Source organism: Myiozetetes cayanensis, unplaced genomic scaffold (genome assembly GCF_022539395.1).
Source record: "Myiozetetes cayanensis isolate MyiCay16 unplaced genomic scaffold, myiCay2020 scf1, whole genome shotgun sequence".
NCBI classification, from domain to species: Eukaryota; Metazoa; Chordata; class Aves; order Passeriformes; family Tyrannidae; genus Myiozetetes; species Myiozetetes cayanensis.
In genome coordinates this window covers 107,275,529-107,297,382 of record NW_026086604.1, presented here as the reverse complement: position 1 = coordinate 107,297,382, position 21,854 = coordinate 107,275,529, and the positions used below count along the sequence as shown (strand labels likewise).

At 42.4% G+C, this 21,854-nt stretch overlaps 1 protein-coding gene across 2 annotated transcripts; it reads left to right on the top strand.

Moving 5' to 3' along the window:
- The first annotated feature begins 765 nt into the window (after positions 1-765).
- Positions 766-21,522, top strand: BFSP2 (beaded filament structural protein 2). 2 transcript variants are annotated; one of them, XM_050316678.1, is made up of 7 exons: positions 766-1,236; positions 9,405-9,487; positions 11,360-11,516; positions 14,902-15,063; positions 19,680-19,811; positions 20,291-20,511; positions 21,281-21,522. In XM_050316678.1, exons 1-7 carry the CDS (start codon positions 781-783, stop codon positions 21,282-21,284), a joined length of 1,215 nt encoding a protein of 404 aa, XP_050172635.1. In that variant the 5' UTR covers positions 766-780; the 3' UTR covers positions 21,285-21,522. The 2 variants fall into 2 exon arrangements, with proteins under 2 accessions (XP_050172635.1, XP_050172643.1); XM_050316686.1 differs by having other exon boundaries at positions 781-1,236; positions 19,683-19,811.
- Positions 21,523-21,854: the final 332 nt, after the last annotated feature.

The following is a 21,854-nucleotide window of genomic DNA, read 5'->3' as shown; positions in this document are numbered from 1 at the left end:
AGTAAGCCTCTAGGATTGTTCTGTCCTTTTCTTTCATTTCACAGTTGCCTCACTTTGTCACCACATGCAGTCGAAGTGAAACTGGCCCTTGTTGAACGGACTAAGCGCAAGTGATTACGTGAGGTTAAACTCACTGAGCAGGGGTAGATGTAAGAGTGCTTCTCCCTAGTTAAAATCTGCTGGATTGGCTCAGAGTGCCTTGGTTGTTTGGTGAAGTCAAACTGCAGAGAAGTCCAGAAGCTACAGCAAGGCCGAGGAAGCATTGGATACTCTGCGGCAGCTCAATTGTGGCCCTATTGGTTCCTCAGAGGTTTGGGGTTTGCTAAGTTTAGGTAATGTCTTGCTGTGGTAGACCCTGTCTGGAGCAAGCACTGGTGTGGGCAGCTAATATGTTAGTCATATATATCTGGATACCTGTGGTTTTAGGGGTAGGGAATCATCTGGGTGTCAGCGTAGAAAACACTGCTGGTATTTTAACACGTACGTTGTACCGAATCCCTGTCCCGCTGTCCCTGTAAACACCATTGTGCTTTTCATCTGCCACATTTGCAGCAGCAGCAACAGGGAGATTTCCTCTGAAATGGGACTGCTGACCCAGCAGCCGCCCGGACAATGTGACGGGTGCTCCCAGGCAGCACAAAGCCCCCCTTCCAGAAAGCCGTCGCACAAAGCCGAAATCCCGCGCGAGCCCCAACCTGCTGGGCTCGGCACATCCCTGCCGCCAGTGCGGGGCCAGGCGGCCGGGCTGAGCGGCGGTGCTCGGCAGGCTGGAGCGACAACATGCCCTTGCCGAGGCGCCGGTCGTCCTTCCTGGGGCAGCAGCCCTCTTCCTCCGCGGCCGAGAGCTCGGGGCCGCCCGGCCGCCGGGTGAGCGTCGGAGGTGCAGGGAGCCTGTCGAGACCCCCCGGCGTCTACGTGGGCACCGTTCCCACCGGCGGCGTGAGCAGCCTGGGCACCCGAGTGTCCCGTAGAGCCCTGGGCATCAGCAGCGTCTTCCTCCAGGGTCTACGCAGCTCCGCCTCTGCCGTGCCCCTGGCCCCGGGGTTGGATAAGGGCAGGGGTCTCTCCTACGAAAGCCTGAATGGCTGCTTGGTGGAGTACATCGAGAAGGTGCGAGCTCTCGAGCAGGTCAACCAGGAGCTGGAGGAGCACATCAGAGTCTACCTGGACAAGAAGGCGGCGAGCGTGAGCAGCTGGGGAGCGCTGCGGGAGAACTGGGAGGCGATTTACCACCAGGTGAGTGCCGGAGCGCTCTCGGCAGCCTGGGGATGGGGACTCGGGGAGCTTCACGAGTCATTAGCAGCCCTGAGCGGCGAGGGTGGTGCTGCTGATTAATGTCGCCTGATTTCAAGGCGCGGTGCCCTAGACAGAGGGGTTTAAATCTATCTTCATGATAATTAGCATTATCATTTCACAGTGTGTTGTGGAAAATGCCTATTAAGCAGGAGAATTGCCTCCAGGCATCCTGCACATGGGAGCGATTGAAATGCACCCCGAGGCGCCATAGTCTGGGCTGATTAGAATGGGTGGGGGATTTTTCCTTATTTTTTTTAATCTGTGGTTATTACACTGAGTATTAAAATTATTAAAAGAAAACTGCTAGGACTGAATTAGGTTATCCCTCAACATGATATCATTACAAGCACTTTGGGGTTCTTTTTAATTAGCAATTCAGATTTTTACTTTATTGCCTTGTTTGCTTAATCACATTTTCAAAGGCCCTATTTATTTAAAAATAATAATTACATGGCTACAAATGAGTGACTCCTTTCCTTCCCTTTGTCATCACCCCACCATCCCTTACTCCCACCTTCTCCGTACGGCACAAATGTTTATTGTGAAGGTGCAAAATAGTCTCTGTATTGACCTGATGGACAAGAAACAGTTCCTTTTACTGACCAGTAAAACCAGTAAGACTTTGCAGACTGATGTCCTGCTTGCTGTGAACACAGGACTCTGAGGTCTCTCTCGGTGCACCATGCAAGTGCTGGCTTCTCAGCTCCCAGTCAGTGGGAGCGTACGGGACTCTGAAGAACTGGAGTCCGGCGTGTTGCACACATCTTCCCAGCATCACTTGTGCAGGTGCAGCAAATGCCATCGGTGGGTCTTCAGAAAGCCCGAAAGCCAGCTTTAAAGTTCCTTGGGACAATTCTGTGTTTTACCTTGGGGCTGTCCAGTTTTACTTGGCATTATTAGGTCAGGTCTTCCTGTAGAACGCTACAAATGTCATTTGAACTCTGAATATGGGGGCATAAGATCATGTCAGAAACACCCAGTTAAGCACCAACTTTTAAAGTTGCTACCTTTTTGTACTGGTAAATGACATAGTTGCTTGCTGAAGGGACTAGCTGCTGGGGTGCTCTGAGTCTGGGGTGCTTACGAAAAGCAATCCCCTCAAAACTGTTATTTCGCTGAGGCAGATGGGGACTTTGCTGAGGAGCAGGGAGTCAATGCTTTGCAGCCGCCATCCCATTTTTTTCCAGATGAGTGTCCCATTTTGCAGTTGTAGACTTCACCAGTAAAACCTATTGGGGCTTATGGTTAAGACCAAAAACGTAGGATGGTAAGTACCTTAGGAAGGACTATTTGATTTTCTTTATATAAAACCCCAAAAGTGCAGTGCAGATAAACCTGCTCGTATAATAATTTTTCATCCGTATTGCCTTCCTGATGACCTTTTTTTATAGTCATCCTTGCACCTTGCCTCTACCTTTCTTTTTTACAAGTAAGAGCATCTCATGATGAAATATGGCTTGAATATTGGGCTCTTCCTATAGAAAAATCAGAAAAATAAAGCTATGTAGTAATAGCATTCGTGATTAACTTAGAAAATAAGAGAAAAAGATCAGCATAATCCATATCTGTTTAAACATCAAAACACATTAGAGAACACAGAAAGTTTTCCCAATTACTTCAAAGTGACATCTCTTAGTGGCTTTTGTCTTTCCCAGGTAAGATCCAAGCTGTTGTGTACAATTCTGATTAATAGATTCCTTCAAATTTGTTTTCTGAGCATCTAACCAAAACTGAAAGTAGGACCTCATCCAGCCCAAACACCGATTAACTCATTCATCCTGGGGTTAATTGGAAAAATTATGACAGCATCAACATCAAAACTGTCACATTTATTAAAATAATGTCAAAATCAGCTGCTGCAGAAACAGCTGAAACCAAGTCAGAACCCTCCTGCCATGACACATTCCAGTCAAAAAAGCAAAAGGCATTTAGGAGCAGGGTGTAATGGAAATGAGAGATACCTGGCAGATACATTTCTGTGGGTAATTTTTATAAATATATTTAGATTTTCTGTAGATGTCCATGTCCACCTTAATTTCTTTAAGAGTCACATGTCCTGCTTTCAGCCTCCAGTAAAATCTGAGCTTTTGCTTTGATTCCTGGCCAGCCCCATGCATTCAACTGCGAGGGATGCCCAGCAGCCATAGAAGCCCCTGGGTACCATTCGCATGAAGCAGCTGTGAAAGTTTTGGGGTGGAAAGCCACTTGAGCAGCCACCTGGTTTAACCCAAGCACTCGTGATAGGAACAGTTTTTGAATAAGAAGCAGCAAAGAAAAATATGCAACTGGGAGGGGGGTTGTCTAGACAGGAGCCCTTTCTTCTTGCCCTGCTAGAGAGAAGACAAGGATATGGCCACGTAGGACTCTCCTGGCTCCAAAATCAGAAATGTGACAGGCCCATTTCTACACTGGTGCAGAAGGGGTCCCAGTGGACCCAAGTTCCCATTTCCCTCCCAACCTTCCTGAGATGTGCTCCGGCATCCCAAATTTTGGGTAGTTGTTTTCCCAGCAGTAACAACTGGGTGCCAGCATATCTCCCAGATACAGAGCTGAAGGAAAAAATGTGTCAGTGAGCGTCTCAGAGGGCATGAGTCCTCAAGGGAAAAAAAAAAATTGTGTTTCCTTGCAATTGTCAGAGCTATGGCTACAGCAGGGGATCACTAGTGGGAGCTGAATGATGGGAAGCCACTATCCAGCTCACAGCATTAATTATCTGCCTGGGCATCTGGCTTTTAGCAGAGCAGGTGGACACATGCTAATTGGGAGGATTTTTGAAGAAAAAAAGAGGGAAATGAGAAATCCTTGCCAAGAGGAATTCATATGACAGAAATAAAATTTCATGAGAGAAACACAAATCCATGACAGAAATGCAGATTTTACCCAGTGCATACTCCTCTCCTCCAGGCTACATCCCAGTCTTCTTATGGAAAATACTATTTCCACTCAAATGTGTCTCTTCTGAAGAACAGGAGGTTCTTTGCAATGACAGTTCCTTCCCATAGAACAGGGCAGCACCTGGGAAAAGTGGATGTTTGAAACAATCTCAGGCTGTTTACAAAGAGAAGAGAGTAGCTCAGCTTCTGTGATCGTTCAATTACAGTTGTGTGGGAGACACAGAGACTTATTTTGTCTATGAGATGGCACGTAGAGCAGTTCAGATCACAGGAGTAAACACACAGGCAGAAGGAATCAATGTCCTGGACCAATTTTATCACTGCTGTGACTGATCATGACACCCTGTGCATGGCTGGGAGCATTTGAAAGACTTCAGAGCTTTTCCGTAGAGCTACTTTTATTTGCACTTGGCCTTACTGTAAGCACTGAACTCAGGGTTAATATTAAGCCTGGAGAATATAAAGGTCTAACAGCCCAAGGAATTGCCGCATTTGGACTCAAAGTCAGTAATTTATTTCCTGTGGGGCCAGGAGAGCCACTGAACGTTACTTGTAACACCCTCGAACACAACACAATGCATGATCAGTGTCTGTAAATGGGTGAAATAGCACTCTGCTACTCATCTAAGGGTACAACAAACTCCCACAAAATGGCACAAAGCTTGATCAGCTGCTGTACAGAGCATGGCAAGAAATCAGTTTTAATTATGTTCTCTCAGCCACCTCCAACAGCGCAAACTTGGGCTGCCTTCTCATGCAGCTGCGAAGGGGGTGTGAGATTTTCTCCTCATGCTCGGACAACATTACAGTTTTACAGATCATTTCTTTAGGAGGTGTCTCCTGCTTTGAGAACCAGGCATTCTTTGATGCAGTCCTGTGTACTTACAAAATATCCAGTGTATAAATGAAGTCAGGTTTCCCCGGCTGCAGCAGGAATCAGCAAAGGACCAAGAATCTTCTCAGGCTCTCTCCTGGTATTACCTTTCCCAAGGCAATGCAACAAATGCTGCTCTTGTTGCCTTTGAGGTTTCTTCCTTCAGGCTCTGAGAAAGGGTTTGACATGGAAAGCATGACCAAAAGCATTATGAGTTTACTGCTTGGCAGTGAGCTGCATGGTTTTAGCCTGATTTTAGCTGTGAACTAAAATGTGTTGGAGGCAATGGTCTGATATCAACTATTTCCTTGTGTGTGTGGAAGGAAAGACTAGAGTGGCATCTTCTGATCTTTCTTCATGGAGGCATCATTTGTTTTAATTGGAGCGAACTTAAAAGCCAGAGAAGTTTCCATTACATGAATAATTAAACCATGAGATTCATTATCACAGGGCACACCTGAGGCCATAAATTTAGCAGCAGTCAGAAAGGATTCAGGCATTTGTAAGAATAGCAAAACTATACAAAACTATAGATAAAGCACAGCTAAGAATTTGAAAGATATAGTAAATCTTGCAATGCCAAATTTGGCCAGATCTCTGTTAAAAATTGAAAGTTGTCAGTCACCAGGGATAAGGGATAAATTCTCCCATGTGAGTGTCTGTATCACATCACACTTTATCAAGTCCGGAGTCTGCACACTTCCTTGAAGCAGCTGGTTTTCCTTGATGCCGACTGTAACCCAGCAAATGGGCCAGTATGTTGATGCAGATTTTCGCGATATTTTTTCCTAAAAATTAACGTTGCATCTTCATGTCCGTAAAATCACAATGAAATCAAAGGAAATTGTTGCTGCTTTGTAGTTAAGATGTTTAACACCACAAATATTCAGTGCTAATTCAAGAGCTGAAAAAAATTGTGATCAAAAGGTGTATGTGCATCACAGATCCGAGTGTTGAAAGACAATAAAAAAGCTATTATTAGTAATAGTATTTGCATTTTTTTAACACTTCCCATTTTGGCTCTCTAAATGCTCTATAAATGCCACATGAGCATCACGGTGACTCCCAGAAGCCCTGTGAGGCAGGACAGCACTGCCTTCTGCTTTACAAGCAGAGGAGGCGACATCTGAGTGTTTGCAGCATTGCAAGCCATCTCATTTCTGATGGACACAAAGAAGGGTGTTTCCTAAACTGCTGCTTCATGTGTTTTAGTACGTGTCAACAAAGTGGCTACGAATCTGTCTCACTAAGTCTGTATGCTTGCATCCAGCTGTTGATTATTATGACAATTAATTAAATCAAAAGAGCCACTAGATGGAAGTCTTACATCTCTTCTTCTGGAGCCTAGGAAAGGGCTTTCACAGCTCATGCAAATCAGAGAGAATTATTCAGGAAACCTGGTTTCTACATAGAAACTACTGTGTCATTACTTATCCTTCAAGTTCACCGTTGGATTTAAAGGGTACCCTACACAGGTGATTTCCAGGACAGCTGAAAAGCTGATGCCTGCTGGCTCCCACTGCAACACTCATCCCTGAAGACTTCCAAGCATTAGTTTGGGGGGTTTTTATACCATTTCTACTTACATGGCAGAATTCAGGTTCTTGTGCAGTTTTGGAAATCCCTGGACTTTTCTCACTGTGACATTAGCCACTGGTCTGTGAAGAGGAGAATCAGAGTATTGACCAAGTCATCAAGAGTATGATACCATGGTTCTGGTAAAGACATCCACTGTGGGGCAGGTAAGAAATCACCTCAAATGCCTCCATAAACCCACCAAATCACTACTAGAAAGCCCTTTTAAAAACCAGTCTATCTCCACATAGAGGCAGAAATCCAGGTAGCAGCAACTCACCAGCTATCCCCTGCTTCCACTTTCATTGTGGTCCCAAAGCCATTTTACAGTGGATTCAGGCTCTAAACTTAGCCATTAACGTGCCTCTGAGTGGCACTGTGCAGCTCACAGGATTTAATATTACTTTTGCTCACAGGATGTTCCCAATTCCCTCAAAGACATTCATTTTCATCAGACTTTAGGTCAGATGTTATAACCACATGGGATCCCTGCCAGAGGCAAATAGGTTTGTTCTAACAGGGCAGGGCAAATCACAAGGCAGCATTTCTGCTCCTTGATTTGAGTCAGGAAGAAAAATGAAAGCTTCTGTGAAGATCCACACAGGTATGAGTTTGCAGGAAGACAAAATTACCTCTATAGGAAAAAAGAAAAGGAAAAAAAGGAAGAAAAATAACCAGAATTTCAGAGCTTGTATCAAAGAAGTGCCTCTACTTCTGTGCTGCTGCCATGTAAAAACTAAATGTTGTTTCTCCATCTTTCAGGAGAAACTCAGGTGTCCTGGTACAAGGGAACCTGAGGACAGCAGAGTAGTATGTCCCCGAAGTCTCATCCCTGCTCAGCTGCTCTGAAATGCCACAGACAGACAACGTGGGGTTTGGGAAGTTAGGCTAGTGCTGGTAACGTGGGGTCGCACAAAGTGAGGGAGAAGGAAATAAGGGGTTGAACAATGAAGAAGAGACAGTTCTGTGTGCAAGTGAGCACATAAAAGTCTTCTGTACTCGTGGGCTGCACAGCAGGGCTGGCTGGTGTCTCATGAGGGACCATCTCTTTGCCCACACCTGTGGCTTTCGGGACATCTCTGACTCCTGCACTTTTGCTGCACTATCTAATTTTGCCATGCTGAAACTGGGGAGTTTGTTTGGTTTTTTTTTTGAGTGGCAGTATTCACGGAGCCTCTCTCCTCTGTCTCAATTCTATTTTCATGAAACTAGATGTTTCTGAGATGGCCTATCACTCTATCATATCAGTTGGAACTGGCCAAGAAATCCCATAGTTGTTAAAGGAAAGTAGGTTGCCCACGCAATGGCATGAAACAAGTTCCATTCCAGTCCCAGGCTTCCAGCCCCAGCCACCTTCTCTTTTAGTTCCTAACAGTGGTTGAGAATTAAGAAAAACACTTTTTTAACTCTTGTTCCTCCTCAGATTGAAAAGATGTAGAGTGCTTTCAACTTCATGGCATTGACAAGTCCATAATGGATAGTTGAAGGAACAGGTTATTCCTCCACATCTTTCATTATCAGATGCCTTCACTTATTTGATATTTGTTTGTCCAAACATCTTTGAGACATTTGGAGCAGTAAACCACTCTTCATGAGGGTAAATGTTAACTACCACCTAGAAATTCTTCAGCCTTGCATGCCCACCTCCACCCCATCACCAACAGCCAGACAAAGAGCAGGTAGGAACATACTAAGGCAACAGTACCACTAGTGGTATTTGAGATCACTTGTCTGGATGCAGCCTTGATGTTTCCACTTTGCGTGGTCTGTTTCACCTCGGAGGTGCAGAATGCTTTGGGGGATTCACAATCTTATTTAGTTGCAGAATTAGTTATCTGAAGAAAGATTTTTCTGCTTCAAAAACTCTCCTTGCCGGCTTAAAAATCTGCTCTTGTTCATGTGGTGATTTAGTTTCAACTGCAAATTTTCATGGGTGTCTCCTGAAAATGGCCAAAGAAATGTTCAATACTGACTTCAGGGTGTCTTTGGTCACCTCCATAGCTCAGTGCACATGTGACTCCAGGGCAGGCAGTGGTCTGTTTTTACCTTTTTATCATTTTATGTAACCTTCTTGAATCACAACAAGCTGCTAAGTCACAAATCTTTCAGGTTTTCTTACCCCTTCAGTGCCTCTTGGACGTTAAGAGATATACCCCAGAGCCATAGCAATGATACCACAGTCTTATTTGACCAATCTTTCCAATCAGTGTAATAATCTTTGAAGACTGCCTGCTTCTCAGGTCTCATATCTATCGCAAGAGCCTTCAGGATCCCATCAGAGAAGAAAAACGACGCTCTGGGAGCTGAGGAGGGCTCGCAGGCGGCATGAGCAACAAGTATTCCATGGCTCACTGAAGAGGACGACCCTGAAGAGGACTGCTGATATGGGAAGTAGAATAGGAACTGCATAAGTCTACTTAATCTGTATCTAGAAAGTATAAATGGGACTTAAATGATGAACCTACCTTGCGCACAGCAATGAATTTTGCCGCTTGCAAACCGCTGATGATCAGAATAAATGTGTTTCTACAAGAAGATGCTTAGGAGGAATGAACAGTTTGATGACAAATTACAGCCTATTGCAAAGAATTTATATGTACAAAACTAATTGATTAAATTATCTGGAATGAGCACTTGAACAGCCCTAGGATAAAGGATTATTTTCAGAATCAAAGCTGTACATCTGTTAAAGATCCATGAACAGTGCACACAGCACATGCGCTGAAGTTTTTCATTGCTTGAGCTCTGTTGTCTCTTTCTTCTAGGTGGGTGAAGCAGTCCTTGAAAATGCTCGTCTTATGCTGCACACCGAGAATATTCAAGCCTGTGCTGAAGATTTTAAAGACAGGTAGTCCTGTGGTGGCACCTACCTGGCCACTTTCTTTGAAACTTTGCCTTGGCAAACACTTACTTTGTAGGGGAGTAATGCTTAGTTTGTAGAATGGGTTTGTTTTTTAAATGGTATATTCAACCCCCTGATTTGGGAGGGGTTTTGCAACAGCAAAATTATTGTGGTGCTAACATTATTTTGGAGGATTTTGAACGTTCATAGTAACAAAAATGTGCACAAGCAATATTACTTAAGCTATTCTTTGATACACAAGTATTGGTCTCTCACTGAGAAGTCAGTATTCATTTAAAATTGGGTTGACATTTTATAAAGGCAGACTTCCATGTGCTTCTTAGTTGTAATTTTCAGTAGCCCACAAGTGGTTTTGGAAGCAACAATCATTCTGCTACAGCAGCTGAAAAAGAAAAAGCTGAACCACCACAAACATCAGTGTGGAAATGTTAGATAAGAAAACAGAAACAGGCTGCACTGATTTTCCTTGTCTTTAGTGAGAGAAAAATAAGTAGTAAAAGAAGATATGAAATACTGGCAAGCTACTTTTTTAAAGTCTTTCTGTTTGAAAGGCCTAATATTCATGTGCGTGAGTGCATGAAGGTCCTTTAATTTTACTCAGGAGACAAGATCCTTCCAGCTTATTACTCATAATGGACTCGTTCATTTACATATAGCTTATTGCAAGAGCTGACACAAAAATTGTATTTCAAATTATTTGATTTTTATTTCCTATGATATTTATCATCCCTTAAACTTCTTTTTCTCTCCCTGTGGTATTATTTTATTTAATCATATAAAAAATATGTTTATCATTCTTAGGTTTGCTTTTTATTTCAGAAAGGTGCAACTCGGAGGTACTCATTTATTGCTTTATGTCCAGCAAATACTATTGAAAAATATCAGCTGACTTGGGCAAGCAGTCTACATAGCAAAAAACAATCTCAAATCAATCCACTGCATAGTAAAAACTCCTGATTCTCACTGGGATCAGTGCCACTTTCCCAAGCTGTTGAACTCCCAGCAATGAAGGTTACTCTCAAGGAGCAAAATGCTTAGGAAGCTGTTTCCCATCAGCTTTCAGCCCTCCTGTCTAACCTTCCTGGCCACCAGGTCCTGAGGTTGGATGGGTTTAGCACAAAAGTTTCATACCCAAGGAGATTCACAAGGCAATGCACATTTTTAATGGAAAGGTAAAACAAAAGGTTATAAACAAGAGCAACACAGCAAGCCATGCTGTGGAATAGAACTGCCTGCCAAAATTTCCCTGCCATTATAACCATGGTTTGGAAATGAGCCATTTGTTCAAACAGCAATTCTAGTTGACAAACCAACCACTGAAATTTCATGTTCATTTTGACTACTGGGATTTGGTCTGAAGGATGGGCCGGGACCCTGGAACCAGACTTTCATCACCGTGTCCATTAGTAAACAGTAATGCTTGATGAGCATGTGTTTTCTTTAAGCATTTCTCTGAAAAGTTTTTATGTAGACAAATGAGTAGTTATTATCATTTTACAGTCAAGCAAACTGAGAAAAAGCCACCCGTAGTCATACTGTATATAAATACTGGATATAGCAAGAGACCACATGCCTCTCTATGCTTATTCTGGAATCCTACCAGGCTGATAACCACCACAGTGAACTAACTTGGCCTGTTTTCTTACACTCTGATTTAATGACAGGGTACTTCAGGCAGTTAAAATCAAGTATAGAGAGACAAGGTGAGAGCAAAGTGTATTGTCTGTGTTTCTGTGCCTCTGTCTGGGACACACGAGCTAATTAGCACAAATGGTGTCATTAAAAAAAAAAACACAACAGGTTTTTCTTGCTGAGCTGTGCTTTGTTAAGGTTTGGCTATTTTTTTTTTCTCTGCAGGTATGAAAATGAGCAGCCATTCAGAAAGGCCGTGGAAGATGAAATTAATTCCCTATATAAAGTGATTGACGATGCTAATTTAACTAAAATGGACCTGGAGAGTCAGATAGAGAGCATGAAGGAAGAACTAACTTTGCTGTCAAAGAATCACGAAGAAGTAAGTCCAGACTTGGGACACTACAAAGCCAATGTGTGCCTGTTTCATCTGGTTGGTATCATACCTCTGGTGCAAAGCAAACATTAAAAACTCTGCCTGCCTTGTCTGGGTGGGGGAATTTTCCTGAAACCTACCCGTATTTCTTTCCTCCCTGTTAACTTAAAGCACTAACCCCTGAGGCATGATCAAATTACTTACATTTAACTTTTAACTCTTTCTTGTTTGATAAATATGACACGGAAATTATGTCATCATTTCTTGTCGGACACCACATGATGGTCATGGGGGTTGCACAGTCTTGTAGGTGGACATCTCAACACTCAGATCCGATGTGAGGAGAAAATGCACGTGCTCTGGTCCTGCTGCTCTAATGTTGAGCATTGACTAGGTTCTTGGGAAAATACCCTGCTTGGCTTAGCCAGCTGCTCAGTTCCCAAGCTGAGTCTCTCCTGAGCAGCACACCACTGAAGCAAGTTGCAGGGACAGTGGCACAAAGGAGGGGTTTAGGCCCCTTCAAAGAATCACCATCGAAGGTGTTAGCAAAAGCAGGTTTAATGAGTTCTGAAAGCGCAATTTAAGTTTGATGGCAAGGTTCACCCTATTACTTACGACATAGATGAAGCTCACAAAGGAAAATAGGATTAGAATCAATCTAGGATGGTTTACACAGAGGTGCAAAGGGTAAAAGTGCTCAAGGGTAAGGGCTCAAAAGGGTTAGGGGAGGCCCTCCTGTTGAGTCACGAGGTTCAGAACAGACCCCCTTGCTTTCTAAACTCCTCATGGAGACTAGGTGCAGCTGAGTCCAAACTTAACCTCAGACTTGGTCAATAGTTTATAGTTCAAGGGTTTGCCAGCATCTGATCATTGACTAATTTAACAATTACAAAATGATCCAATAGGGTTTCCTATTCAATAGTCATACTATACTTTGCTATAGGGTATTTAAATCAATTCATACACTCACACACACAGACACAAAGAATATGTAAAAAGGAACCTGTTAAAACTTTCACCTCAAGTTCAGTGAAATAGTCGTTCAGATGCTTTTGCATCTCTCAGCAGGTGAGGGTTGAGCCTTGAGGAGTAGCAGGGATATCAGCCTGGGCCCCATGATCAGCTTTTGGCAATGGTCCTCTGAGTATTGCAAACTTGGAAGCTCACGAGCTCTGAGAGGCCCCACTCAGACGGATATTGCTGCCCTCAGCCCACTGCAGTCAGGAGAGCTCAAAGGGCCTCACTCAGAACCACTATTTATAGGGTCACAAGATGATTGGCTCTTGTCATCTGTCAATCTCCATCCTGGTCATCATCCAAGATGGTAATTACTGGAATTTTCTTCAGAAATCTTGTAGCAATAATACTGTTCCACTTGGACTATGATTCAGGCAAACTGAAGGCTACCTGAGCATAACTGAACTATCTCTTGTCCCTTTCCTTGATTAGGCGAGAGAAGTTTGTTAGGCAACAGCAGTTCCTGGGAACAGTGTTTCTGATAAGCTCAAGGGGAGCTTAACTGCCCAGGAGCCATTGACTGATCGAAGCTGAGGCCTAATGAGAATTCCTGAGATCATAGAGCAGCCCAAGGGGGTGAGAGGAATGCACCACTGCAGAGAGGCAGCTAGAAGAGAAGCCCTTTACTACCCAGTTTTGGAATACTTTTCCACTTACTCATTACACTCACCAGCACTATTTGCATGAATTTAGTTTACTCCCTTCAGCAGAGGTTTCGGGATTGAACACAAATCAGCGTCTTTACTGATGGGGGCTTGAATATAAAGCTGTTACTAATCCAACATAAGAGACAGCAAGCAACTGTGCTGGTTCCTCAAAAGTAAAATAGAGCTTGAATTGGCTCATGGAAGCAAGGCACTATCCTACCGTATATTTCTTATGGGTTGTTCCTCCAGCCACAAGATTTCAGCAACACTGGTGGGCATAGGGAAACTTGGTTTGCCAAGATGTGGTTGCATCACCCTCTCCCTGCTTGCATCAGTCTAATCCCATTGCTGGTATTTTGCAAAAAATAACCAGTGACTTAATCTTCAGTGCATGGCATGAGAAAGATGGATGTTGTTTTAGATAAGAGGGAAAACATAAGATTGATAAGAAATAAACAGAAGATTGATAAGAAATAAACAAGATTGATAAGAAATAAACAGAAGATTGATAAGAAATAAACAAGATCCCCGATAAACTTTCAAGCACAGACCTGGTTTTCCCCTTTCAGCAGCACCAGGGGAAGCTGCTTAAGAGAAGTCACAGAACAAAGGCTGGAAGTAACTACTGCAATTACTCCAGCTGAGCTCTGGCTCAACAAAGTCCCAAGGACTTTCCCAAACTGATTCAAACCTTCCTTTCCCCCAGTGCTCCCACTAGGAAATCCATGCCAAGTCCTTTTGAAGCTTTTGTGAACTCAGAGTGGGCACGTTTTGAGGCTGTCATTCTTGCAGGTTCATAATTCACATGACTCCCATCCATTTTTTCCAGTGTTGTCACTGTCAGGAGCCACTGCTTACAAATACAATTCCTAGGTGCTTTTATACTACCTTTTTTTTTTTTTTTGCTTATGCCAATAGCACATAGAAACAGGTGGATGTAAAAGGATTGCAGTGCCAGACAATTCAAATATCTGTGCAAAACTCATTTGTTCTCGTGTTCCTGAACACGATGTACAACTGATGTGCTACCTTTAGGCGTGCAGCTCTAGACACACTAGTTCTCTACTGATTACATGTTTTTGGAGCACTTATATGCAAAAAAAGGAACAAAATGTTGTCACAGAGAAGGAGAATACTCTTCATCTAACGTGCTCATGCATAAACCACACGTGGTTCACACAAGTTACAAGCCTGTAGAGCTCCTGCTGTGTTGCTCCTGCTTGTTGTGTCTTCCAGTAGATGCCTGCCTATGCTACTGCATGATGCAGCAGAGAGGGAAGAGAAGGGTTTGTTATCGTGTGAGCTGTTACCTGTTGACCCAGAGTCCACACTGCAGCTTTACTGGCAATACAGTTGTGGTGAGTTTGGGTCCCAGGTGCAACAGTGTGCACGTGTCAGGCTCTGACTGCTGGAGAAACTTGCCACTGTTGAGAGGGCTGTTCTGGGTAGTGCCTTGGTGCAGGGCTTCAGTCTCCTTCCACCAAGGGAGAAACCACTTCCAGTACTCCAGATCTGCACTAAGAGGCCCCATGCAGAAGCAAGGCAAATCCACATTTGAAAAAGAAACCCTCCAGTGCACTAAATCATTAATGTAGAGACACCTTCTGGGACAAAATTTAATTACTCTCTCTGTTTATGGCACCAAAAGAGCTCTTCCTCGAGCTTCTCTGAAGATACCATTCAATTGTCCAGTTCACTTTCTTTTATGTCTGTTATTTTTGTTCAAGGATGTGAAGGTATTATACAAACAGCTTGCTGGATCTCAGCTGGAAGAACTTGATGTTCCCATGGGAAGTGGCCTGGATGACATTCTGGAAAAAATCAGAATCCACTGGGAGAGAGACATTGAAAAGAATCGTGCTGAGACAGGTGCCCTTCTCCGTACCAAGGTCAGCACTCTGTAACCCACTCCCAACATCACAGGATTTGAAGCAAACACAAAATATTTCTAATACTCTGCAGTATCTTTGGGGTTTGGTTTTTTTCTTAATACGAAAGACAATAGAAATCTAAAACATTTTGGTCCAAGTCCATGATAAAATACACTCATAAACATCAGTGGCTTTCTTGGGATGCACAGAATTAAACAGTGGTGGTAATGGCCCTGTTCATATTGCAGGTATCTGTGGGAGCCTTTTAAGGGCTCTGAAATGTTGGCTAAGAAAAAAAACTTAATCAGTTGATACCTTCTGTGTAGGATAAGTCACAGTCATTACCCATCTTACTAGGACCGTTCCTCCACTGAATAATTTACAGGGGTCTGTAAATCAGGAGAGGCAAAATACATTCCTCTACACTGCAGACTCCATATGGGTTTCTCCTTGATATTGTTTCCTTTGGCAGCAGTGGGAAGACTAGGTATTAACTAAGAAATGAAAAGGCATGAAGATAATAGCCCTTCCCTTTAAAAGTTCTCTCTCCTGCGGCTAAGTTGGAAATATCCTTTTAATGCAGCTTTTTCTGTCCTGAAGTGTCACTCATTTTCCAGAGTAGCTGTCTGAAGTCAGTATTTTTGCAGAGCTGAAGCTTAAGTTCAGTGGATGATCTTATATGATAGAAGCCATCTCACTCTGAGTTGGCTCTTACAGCAGAGCATGAAAGAGCTAATCATAACTACAGCAGTGCTATGGAAATACTTAGCAAGAATATTTCCCCCTGTTCCAAGGTAAAGAGCTGCCACGAGAGGCATAGGGGCTATTGAAATAGCAAGAAAAAAAAGAACCAAAACCAAGAAATATGTTTGCAGGGATATATGTAAGTTCTGAGTTAATTTTCAAAATAAAGAAGAAAAATCCTGTGACAACAGTTGCTAAGAAATATACAAGAAGCCAAGCAGAGGAGTTTATCCCAGAGATCCCATCAAGTTTGCAAGTGTGCCAAACTGTTACTAAACAAAGTTTTCATGAGGGTAGTCTGCAGAAGCCTGATTTTCAGCTCATGCAATCCAAAGGAAGTCAATGACACAGTAATAAAATACATAAGCCTGGAGAGTGTCTCTATATGAAGCACACACAGCCCTGAAACACAGAGCGTCTTCAGTAGCCTCCTGAGCTTTTCCCCAAAAAATCTGTTCCTGACCCACTGACAGGTTTCAGCAAAATGAGCATCACTCTGATGGCACCAAATTCTTCAGTGTTCTCACTTTCCTGTCCTATTTGTTTTTCCTTGTTCTACTCCTGTGCAAACACACCCTTACAACTTCTTATTTCTTTGATGCCTTCAGTATCTGATCTTTCAGCTGCTCAGAGATACCATTTGGGGACAAAATTGCCAGCTCATAATGGAATGCTCTATCCTGTCTTTGGTACCCAACCCATCCCTACCTGGCCATCTTAGTCTAAGCTCTTACTAGTTTCAGTTGTTCCTGGTTTTGTTTGGTTTTTTTAGTGGGAGGAAGAAGCAGAATATCACAGATTTCTGGAAAGATCAGTTCTTGTTCTGCACAGGTTCTGGTATGATATTCTAGGGCCTTTTGACCCCAAATATAACTCTCATTAAATCCAGATGATGCAGTTTTGTATCTCATATCTCATGCAGATACAGATCTATTTAGATTGTTACTATTTGTACAAATACCAAGAGTTTAGCTTTTATCAACTAAGCTTGTGGACTAATGTCATCTTTTGTGGCTAAGTTGTACCATTGGGTTATCCACACTGTGCAAAACTTGCCCTTACTCTTTTGTAACATCAGAAGAAGAAAAAGCAGTTCCCTCCACTTCTTTGCTCTTCATTACCAGTTTTTCAGTGTGTCTCTGTGAGGGTTTCCTTGGTCCCTAATATTTTAATTTCCATTTTCTGCACTGACTCCCTGGTGTAGCTATGACCAGGTCACAAGGTGTTTCAAATGATATCCTAATACTGACATGAGGGCAGTATTTTTGTTATTTTCTGACTAGTTTCTTTGCCTTTTTTGCTTTGCCTTGTGATTAGACTTGCAGTCTTGGCTAGATTTTTCAAGGGTATTCGGGCACCAAAACACATCAGTTTCAATTCATACCTAACGGGGTTTCACATGTGACTTGATGAGTAAGTAACCTCAAAACTCCAGTCTGTTGGTTTCACCTGTGCACTTTTTTGTCCGCAGTGCTCAAAACTTTTCCCTGAATTGACACAAGTGATTTAAACCCTTGTAAGACATGCAAGCTATTTAATATTTTTCCCTGGAAAATGCTTTACTTAATGATGCACTGTTCTCTGATGTAGTTTGATTCTACATGTCCACTATTGCTCATTGCTAATCTGTATTGTTTTCTGCCATCCATAAGTCTTTCTACTTCAGAATTCATTCCCAAAGCAGTAAACCTTGACGCATCAAGCTGTTAAGGTTCTGTCTTAATGGACCTAGACCTTAGTCTTCCTCTTCATGTGCTATCTCTTGACCAGCTGTTGATCCATGGAAATGTTCTGCCCTGAGAACATGATTACACAGCTTCTTCTGTTGTCTCCTACACTAGAGAGTTTTGAAAAATCTTGTGAATTATGTCAGTTGTTTCTCGCTTCTTTGCTACTCTGCTAAAATGTTCCCAGAACTCTCAAGAGCTTATCAAAAAGTAACTTTACTTCTTTAGATATCATGCTAATCAGACCCTGAATGTTGGTGTTCTATCCCTAATCATCCTTTCATTATCATCCTTTCATTATCTGAAAAACAGACTAATGGGGGATTCTGCGCTCATACAAAAAGCCTGGCTCATAACTGTACATATGTTCTTGAAATCCACAGATTCCTAGGAAACTTGAGCAGCAACATGATAAAAATTTAGGATGAAGATTTCATCCTCTCCCTCCTTTAATCCACTTGTTTGTGGTCATCACAATTCGATATACCCTTTCCCTTATGGAGCATCTCAGGAATAAGAAAACACAAATTACTTAGTGAAGAGGGCACAAAGATTATTTCTGCACTTCTCTACAGAAGGAACCCCAAAACTGAGGCCAAGTGCCCAGCAGCACCCTACGCATGGACTCTTGGGGCTGGCAATCCTGTAAGGAGGATGGGGAAACCTCGTGTGTCCCAAAAGCTTTAGAGTGCATTCAGTGTGTGCTTGACACACTTGCTGTGTCATCCTCAGTATTTAGAGCCTGGTGTGGCCACCTCCATCTACTCCATCTGCCTGTTCTATCATTCACACCACTAAGGTCAGGTGGCTGTGACAGCTTAGGGTAATCCTGGAGGTGTTTCAGTGTCACCTGTGGAGAAGGCAAGCTGGATTTATAGGTAGCATTTGGGCCACCAGCAGGGGAAATGTGAGAAAGATGCCAGGCTTCAGATAATTTGTGTAGGCTGTAAATATAGATGCAAAGGCACCTTCCCTTCCCTGTGTATCTCGTTAAAAAGAGGCATTTGTAGTCCTCATACCGTAATAACTTGCAGACTACACTCTCAACACAATTTACTTCAGAGTGGAAGGTCCATGATCACTACGCTGGGTTCACCAGCACTAGTGAGGTGGAATTCTGTCACTGAAGCACAAGTCCCTACAGAGTATTTCTAGAAAATACAGGCTCTGTGTAATTTGCTGGAAAGGACAGGTTTGGTGTTTGGAATGAAATTCAGCCCTACACAACACATGTTCCTAAATCCAAAGTTCTCTTTGAGACTTAACTGGTACTTAAATTACCTTTTGCAACTATTTCATTCATGATGTCCAAGGTGCGGGTTTCACATGATGGTACAAAGAGAATTACAAAAATTATTTCTGGTGCATCGTCCTAGATTTTTAAAAATTTAATCTTACTTTTAAAATAAAAGAATGAATAATCAGAAAAGAAGAACAGGATTAAGACGAATTTTTAGAGTGGAATGGAAGTATTTTGCATAGTTTAATTTTAGCATCAACTACAAGAAATACAGGTATTTGCTAGAAAGCCCAGAGCACTGGATTGAAAAGCCTTGATCTCAGCCCTTATTAAAAAGTATAGGCATTTTATTTTTACTAAGGTACTTTTTCCTTCTCCTATTTTCAAGGAGCCTGAACCAAACACATATAAATAATTCCCCAAGCCACAAGAGTATGAAATTGCATAATGACTTAATTCAATTAACAGAAATTATTTTTCTGACCTCTGTGATACGACTTGCTGACTCATAGAATCTTATGTGAAAAATCGAGGTTTGAACCCTTCTGGAAACCAATAGACTAAGTGAAAACACTTAATTTTTAAAAAAATACTATAGTATAGCTACAAAATGAACAATTATAGCAACATTTTCTTTTTATAGGTAATTTTAAATTCTAAATTCTGAACAGCTGTTGTTGACATGGATAAAATATATGAGCTGTAAAATGCATAAGCCATTTTACAGTAAATGCACAGAAAACAGGATAATTTTGACACTAGGAAGTATCCAGAATTGTTTAACTGAGGGATTTAATATACAGGAATCAAACTTAAGGTCAGAATTGGCACAAACTGTGAAAGCATTAACCGTCAGTTTGGTATGTAAGGAAGCCAGAACATAATTTGAATAGGCTGCGATGACAGTCACCGTCTTTTACCAGCAGCAGGCTGAAGCGACGGCTGCTGTGCGAACCCAGGAGGAAGAGCTGGTGGAGGGCCTCAGAACCGAGTTCCATGAAACCGCTTGCAAAATACAGAGCTTGCAAGCAGAAACCGAATCCTTGAGAACCTTGGTAAGCAATGCTGGGCTTTCAAGTGGGTACATTCTGTGAGATGTCAACATGCCTTCTGAGGAGAACATCCCCATTTGGGACGCGGAGTCAAGACTGAGTCCCATTTTCCAGTGGATACTGCTTCCAGAGATGCCAGACATTTCTAAGCTCTTCTTGATTGACATGGTGCGCTAAGTGTCCCATATTTGACAACCAGGCTCTAAACTTCAATCCTCAGTTTCTTCATACTCAGTAATAATTTCACTGAGATTGCTGGGTGGGTAGTACTTGACAATGTGAGCAAAATCTGCACCTTTTAAAAGTAGTTCAGCTTTTATAATGATAATATCTAATATCAAAGTATCTAAAGAGAGGAATTCTCAAAACATCACATCTCCACCTAAACATAGTCAGTAGCGACATTGGCCAAACCTGAATAAAAATCACTATGAAGCATATGAAAACTGACTGACTTATCTTCTGCTGTCCTGCCCTTACAGAAGAGGGGTCTGGAGAACTCTTTATATGACGCCAAGCACTGGCATGACATCGAACTGCAGAATCTAGGCTCTGTCATTTCCAAGCTGGAGGCAGAGATGGGAGAAATCAAAGTAGAAACCGAGCAGCAGCAGCGGGACCGTGAAAATCTGCTGACCAGCAAACAACAGCTGGAGAAAGACATTGCTGCATATCACTGCCTTCTGGATGGAGAGCAGAGCAGGTACTTTTCCTTAAAAGCAAGTGTGCCACAGGGATGGAGACCATGTGCTCCCTGGGGAGGGGTTGCATGGCTGCTGGAAGCAGGAGTACTATAATCGTTCTCTTATTCATAAGGCTGGGTGGTGGATGGTGAGGTTTGGAGAAGCTGCAAAAAGGGAAGAACACACCAAATCCCATCAAACAGAGATTCCTAATGTGTTGGAGAAGGATGGTTTCCAGCACTAAGAGGAAGGGAACATGCCATGAATTTCACTTTGACAATTTAAGATGTGATAGTAAAAGCTACTGCAGCATCTGGGAGCTGCATTAGTTGCTGCAAAGAAAATGTGTTGGTTACCTTGGGTACATTATGCCATCCCTCCTCTTCCTTCTACAGTCCAAATATTAAAGCAGTGATCCTGGGGAAACTCCCTTTCTAAGCAAGTAAGTTCTCTCTGAAGTCCAAGGGTAGAATTTGGATCACTGACCGTACCTTTTGTAAAGAAATGTTGTTCAGGCTCTTAACATTTGTCCTCTAGGAATAACCTCTACAATGTCAAGTACAGTAAACACCTTTACAGTGGTTGGGTTGAGTTGCTTAGTTGGGCTTTGCTAAGATCCTTAATCACCATTAGTCATGGAACCTCTGATAATCTGATCCACAGATTTTGACTTGCTCTTCTTCTCAAGCCAAGGAGAATTTTTAAAATAATCTGATCCTGCTGAAGCTGATAAGATTTCTTATTTGTAGTAGAGACCAATTTTTATTTTCTTACTTCTTTTACTTCCAGCTGATTATGAAACTCCCAGCCCACAGAAGACCATTGCCATTAAAGCAAAAGAAGATGTCACTGCCAGTTATGTTCGTGGAAGCTAAAAACCCATCAAAGCAGCCTGCTTTATTCAGTTTGATTCAACAATCAAAGTAGGTTGTAGCTTGAACAACTTTATTAGACCCTTCTCATGTAATTGCTTTGCTTACAGATTTCAATTTACTCATGTTGTTAAAATTATAATAAAAATAAAGAATATCGGGGGTTGTTTGACTTTTTCTTTCCTTCCCGTATTTTTCATGATAGCTGAAGGGGGTTGGATTAAGAACATCAGCCCTCCACTTCCCAGCAACTTAGCTCTTTTCTTTTGTAGTACAAATGTATTAAGACTGAACTAACCCTCCACTGCACACACAGCACCTGGATGGAAATGGCGAGTGCTCTGTTGTGTCACAAGACCATCAGCTCAGTAGTGTGAAGTCTAATTCAAATAACACTGAAGCAGTCAAGTGCACTATTAACTCAATGCAATTAATTTTGCAACACGTAAACCAGCAGAGTCATTAATGTAAACATGCCAGCAGTACTTTAT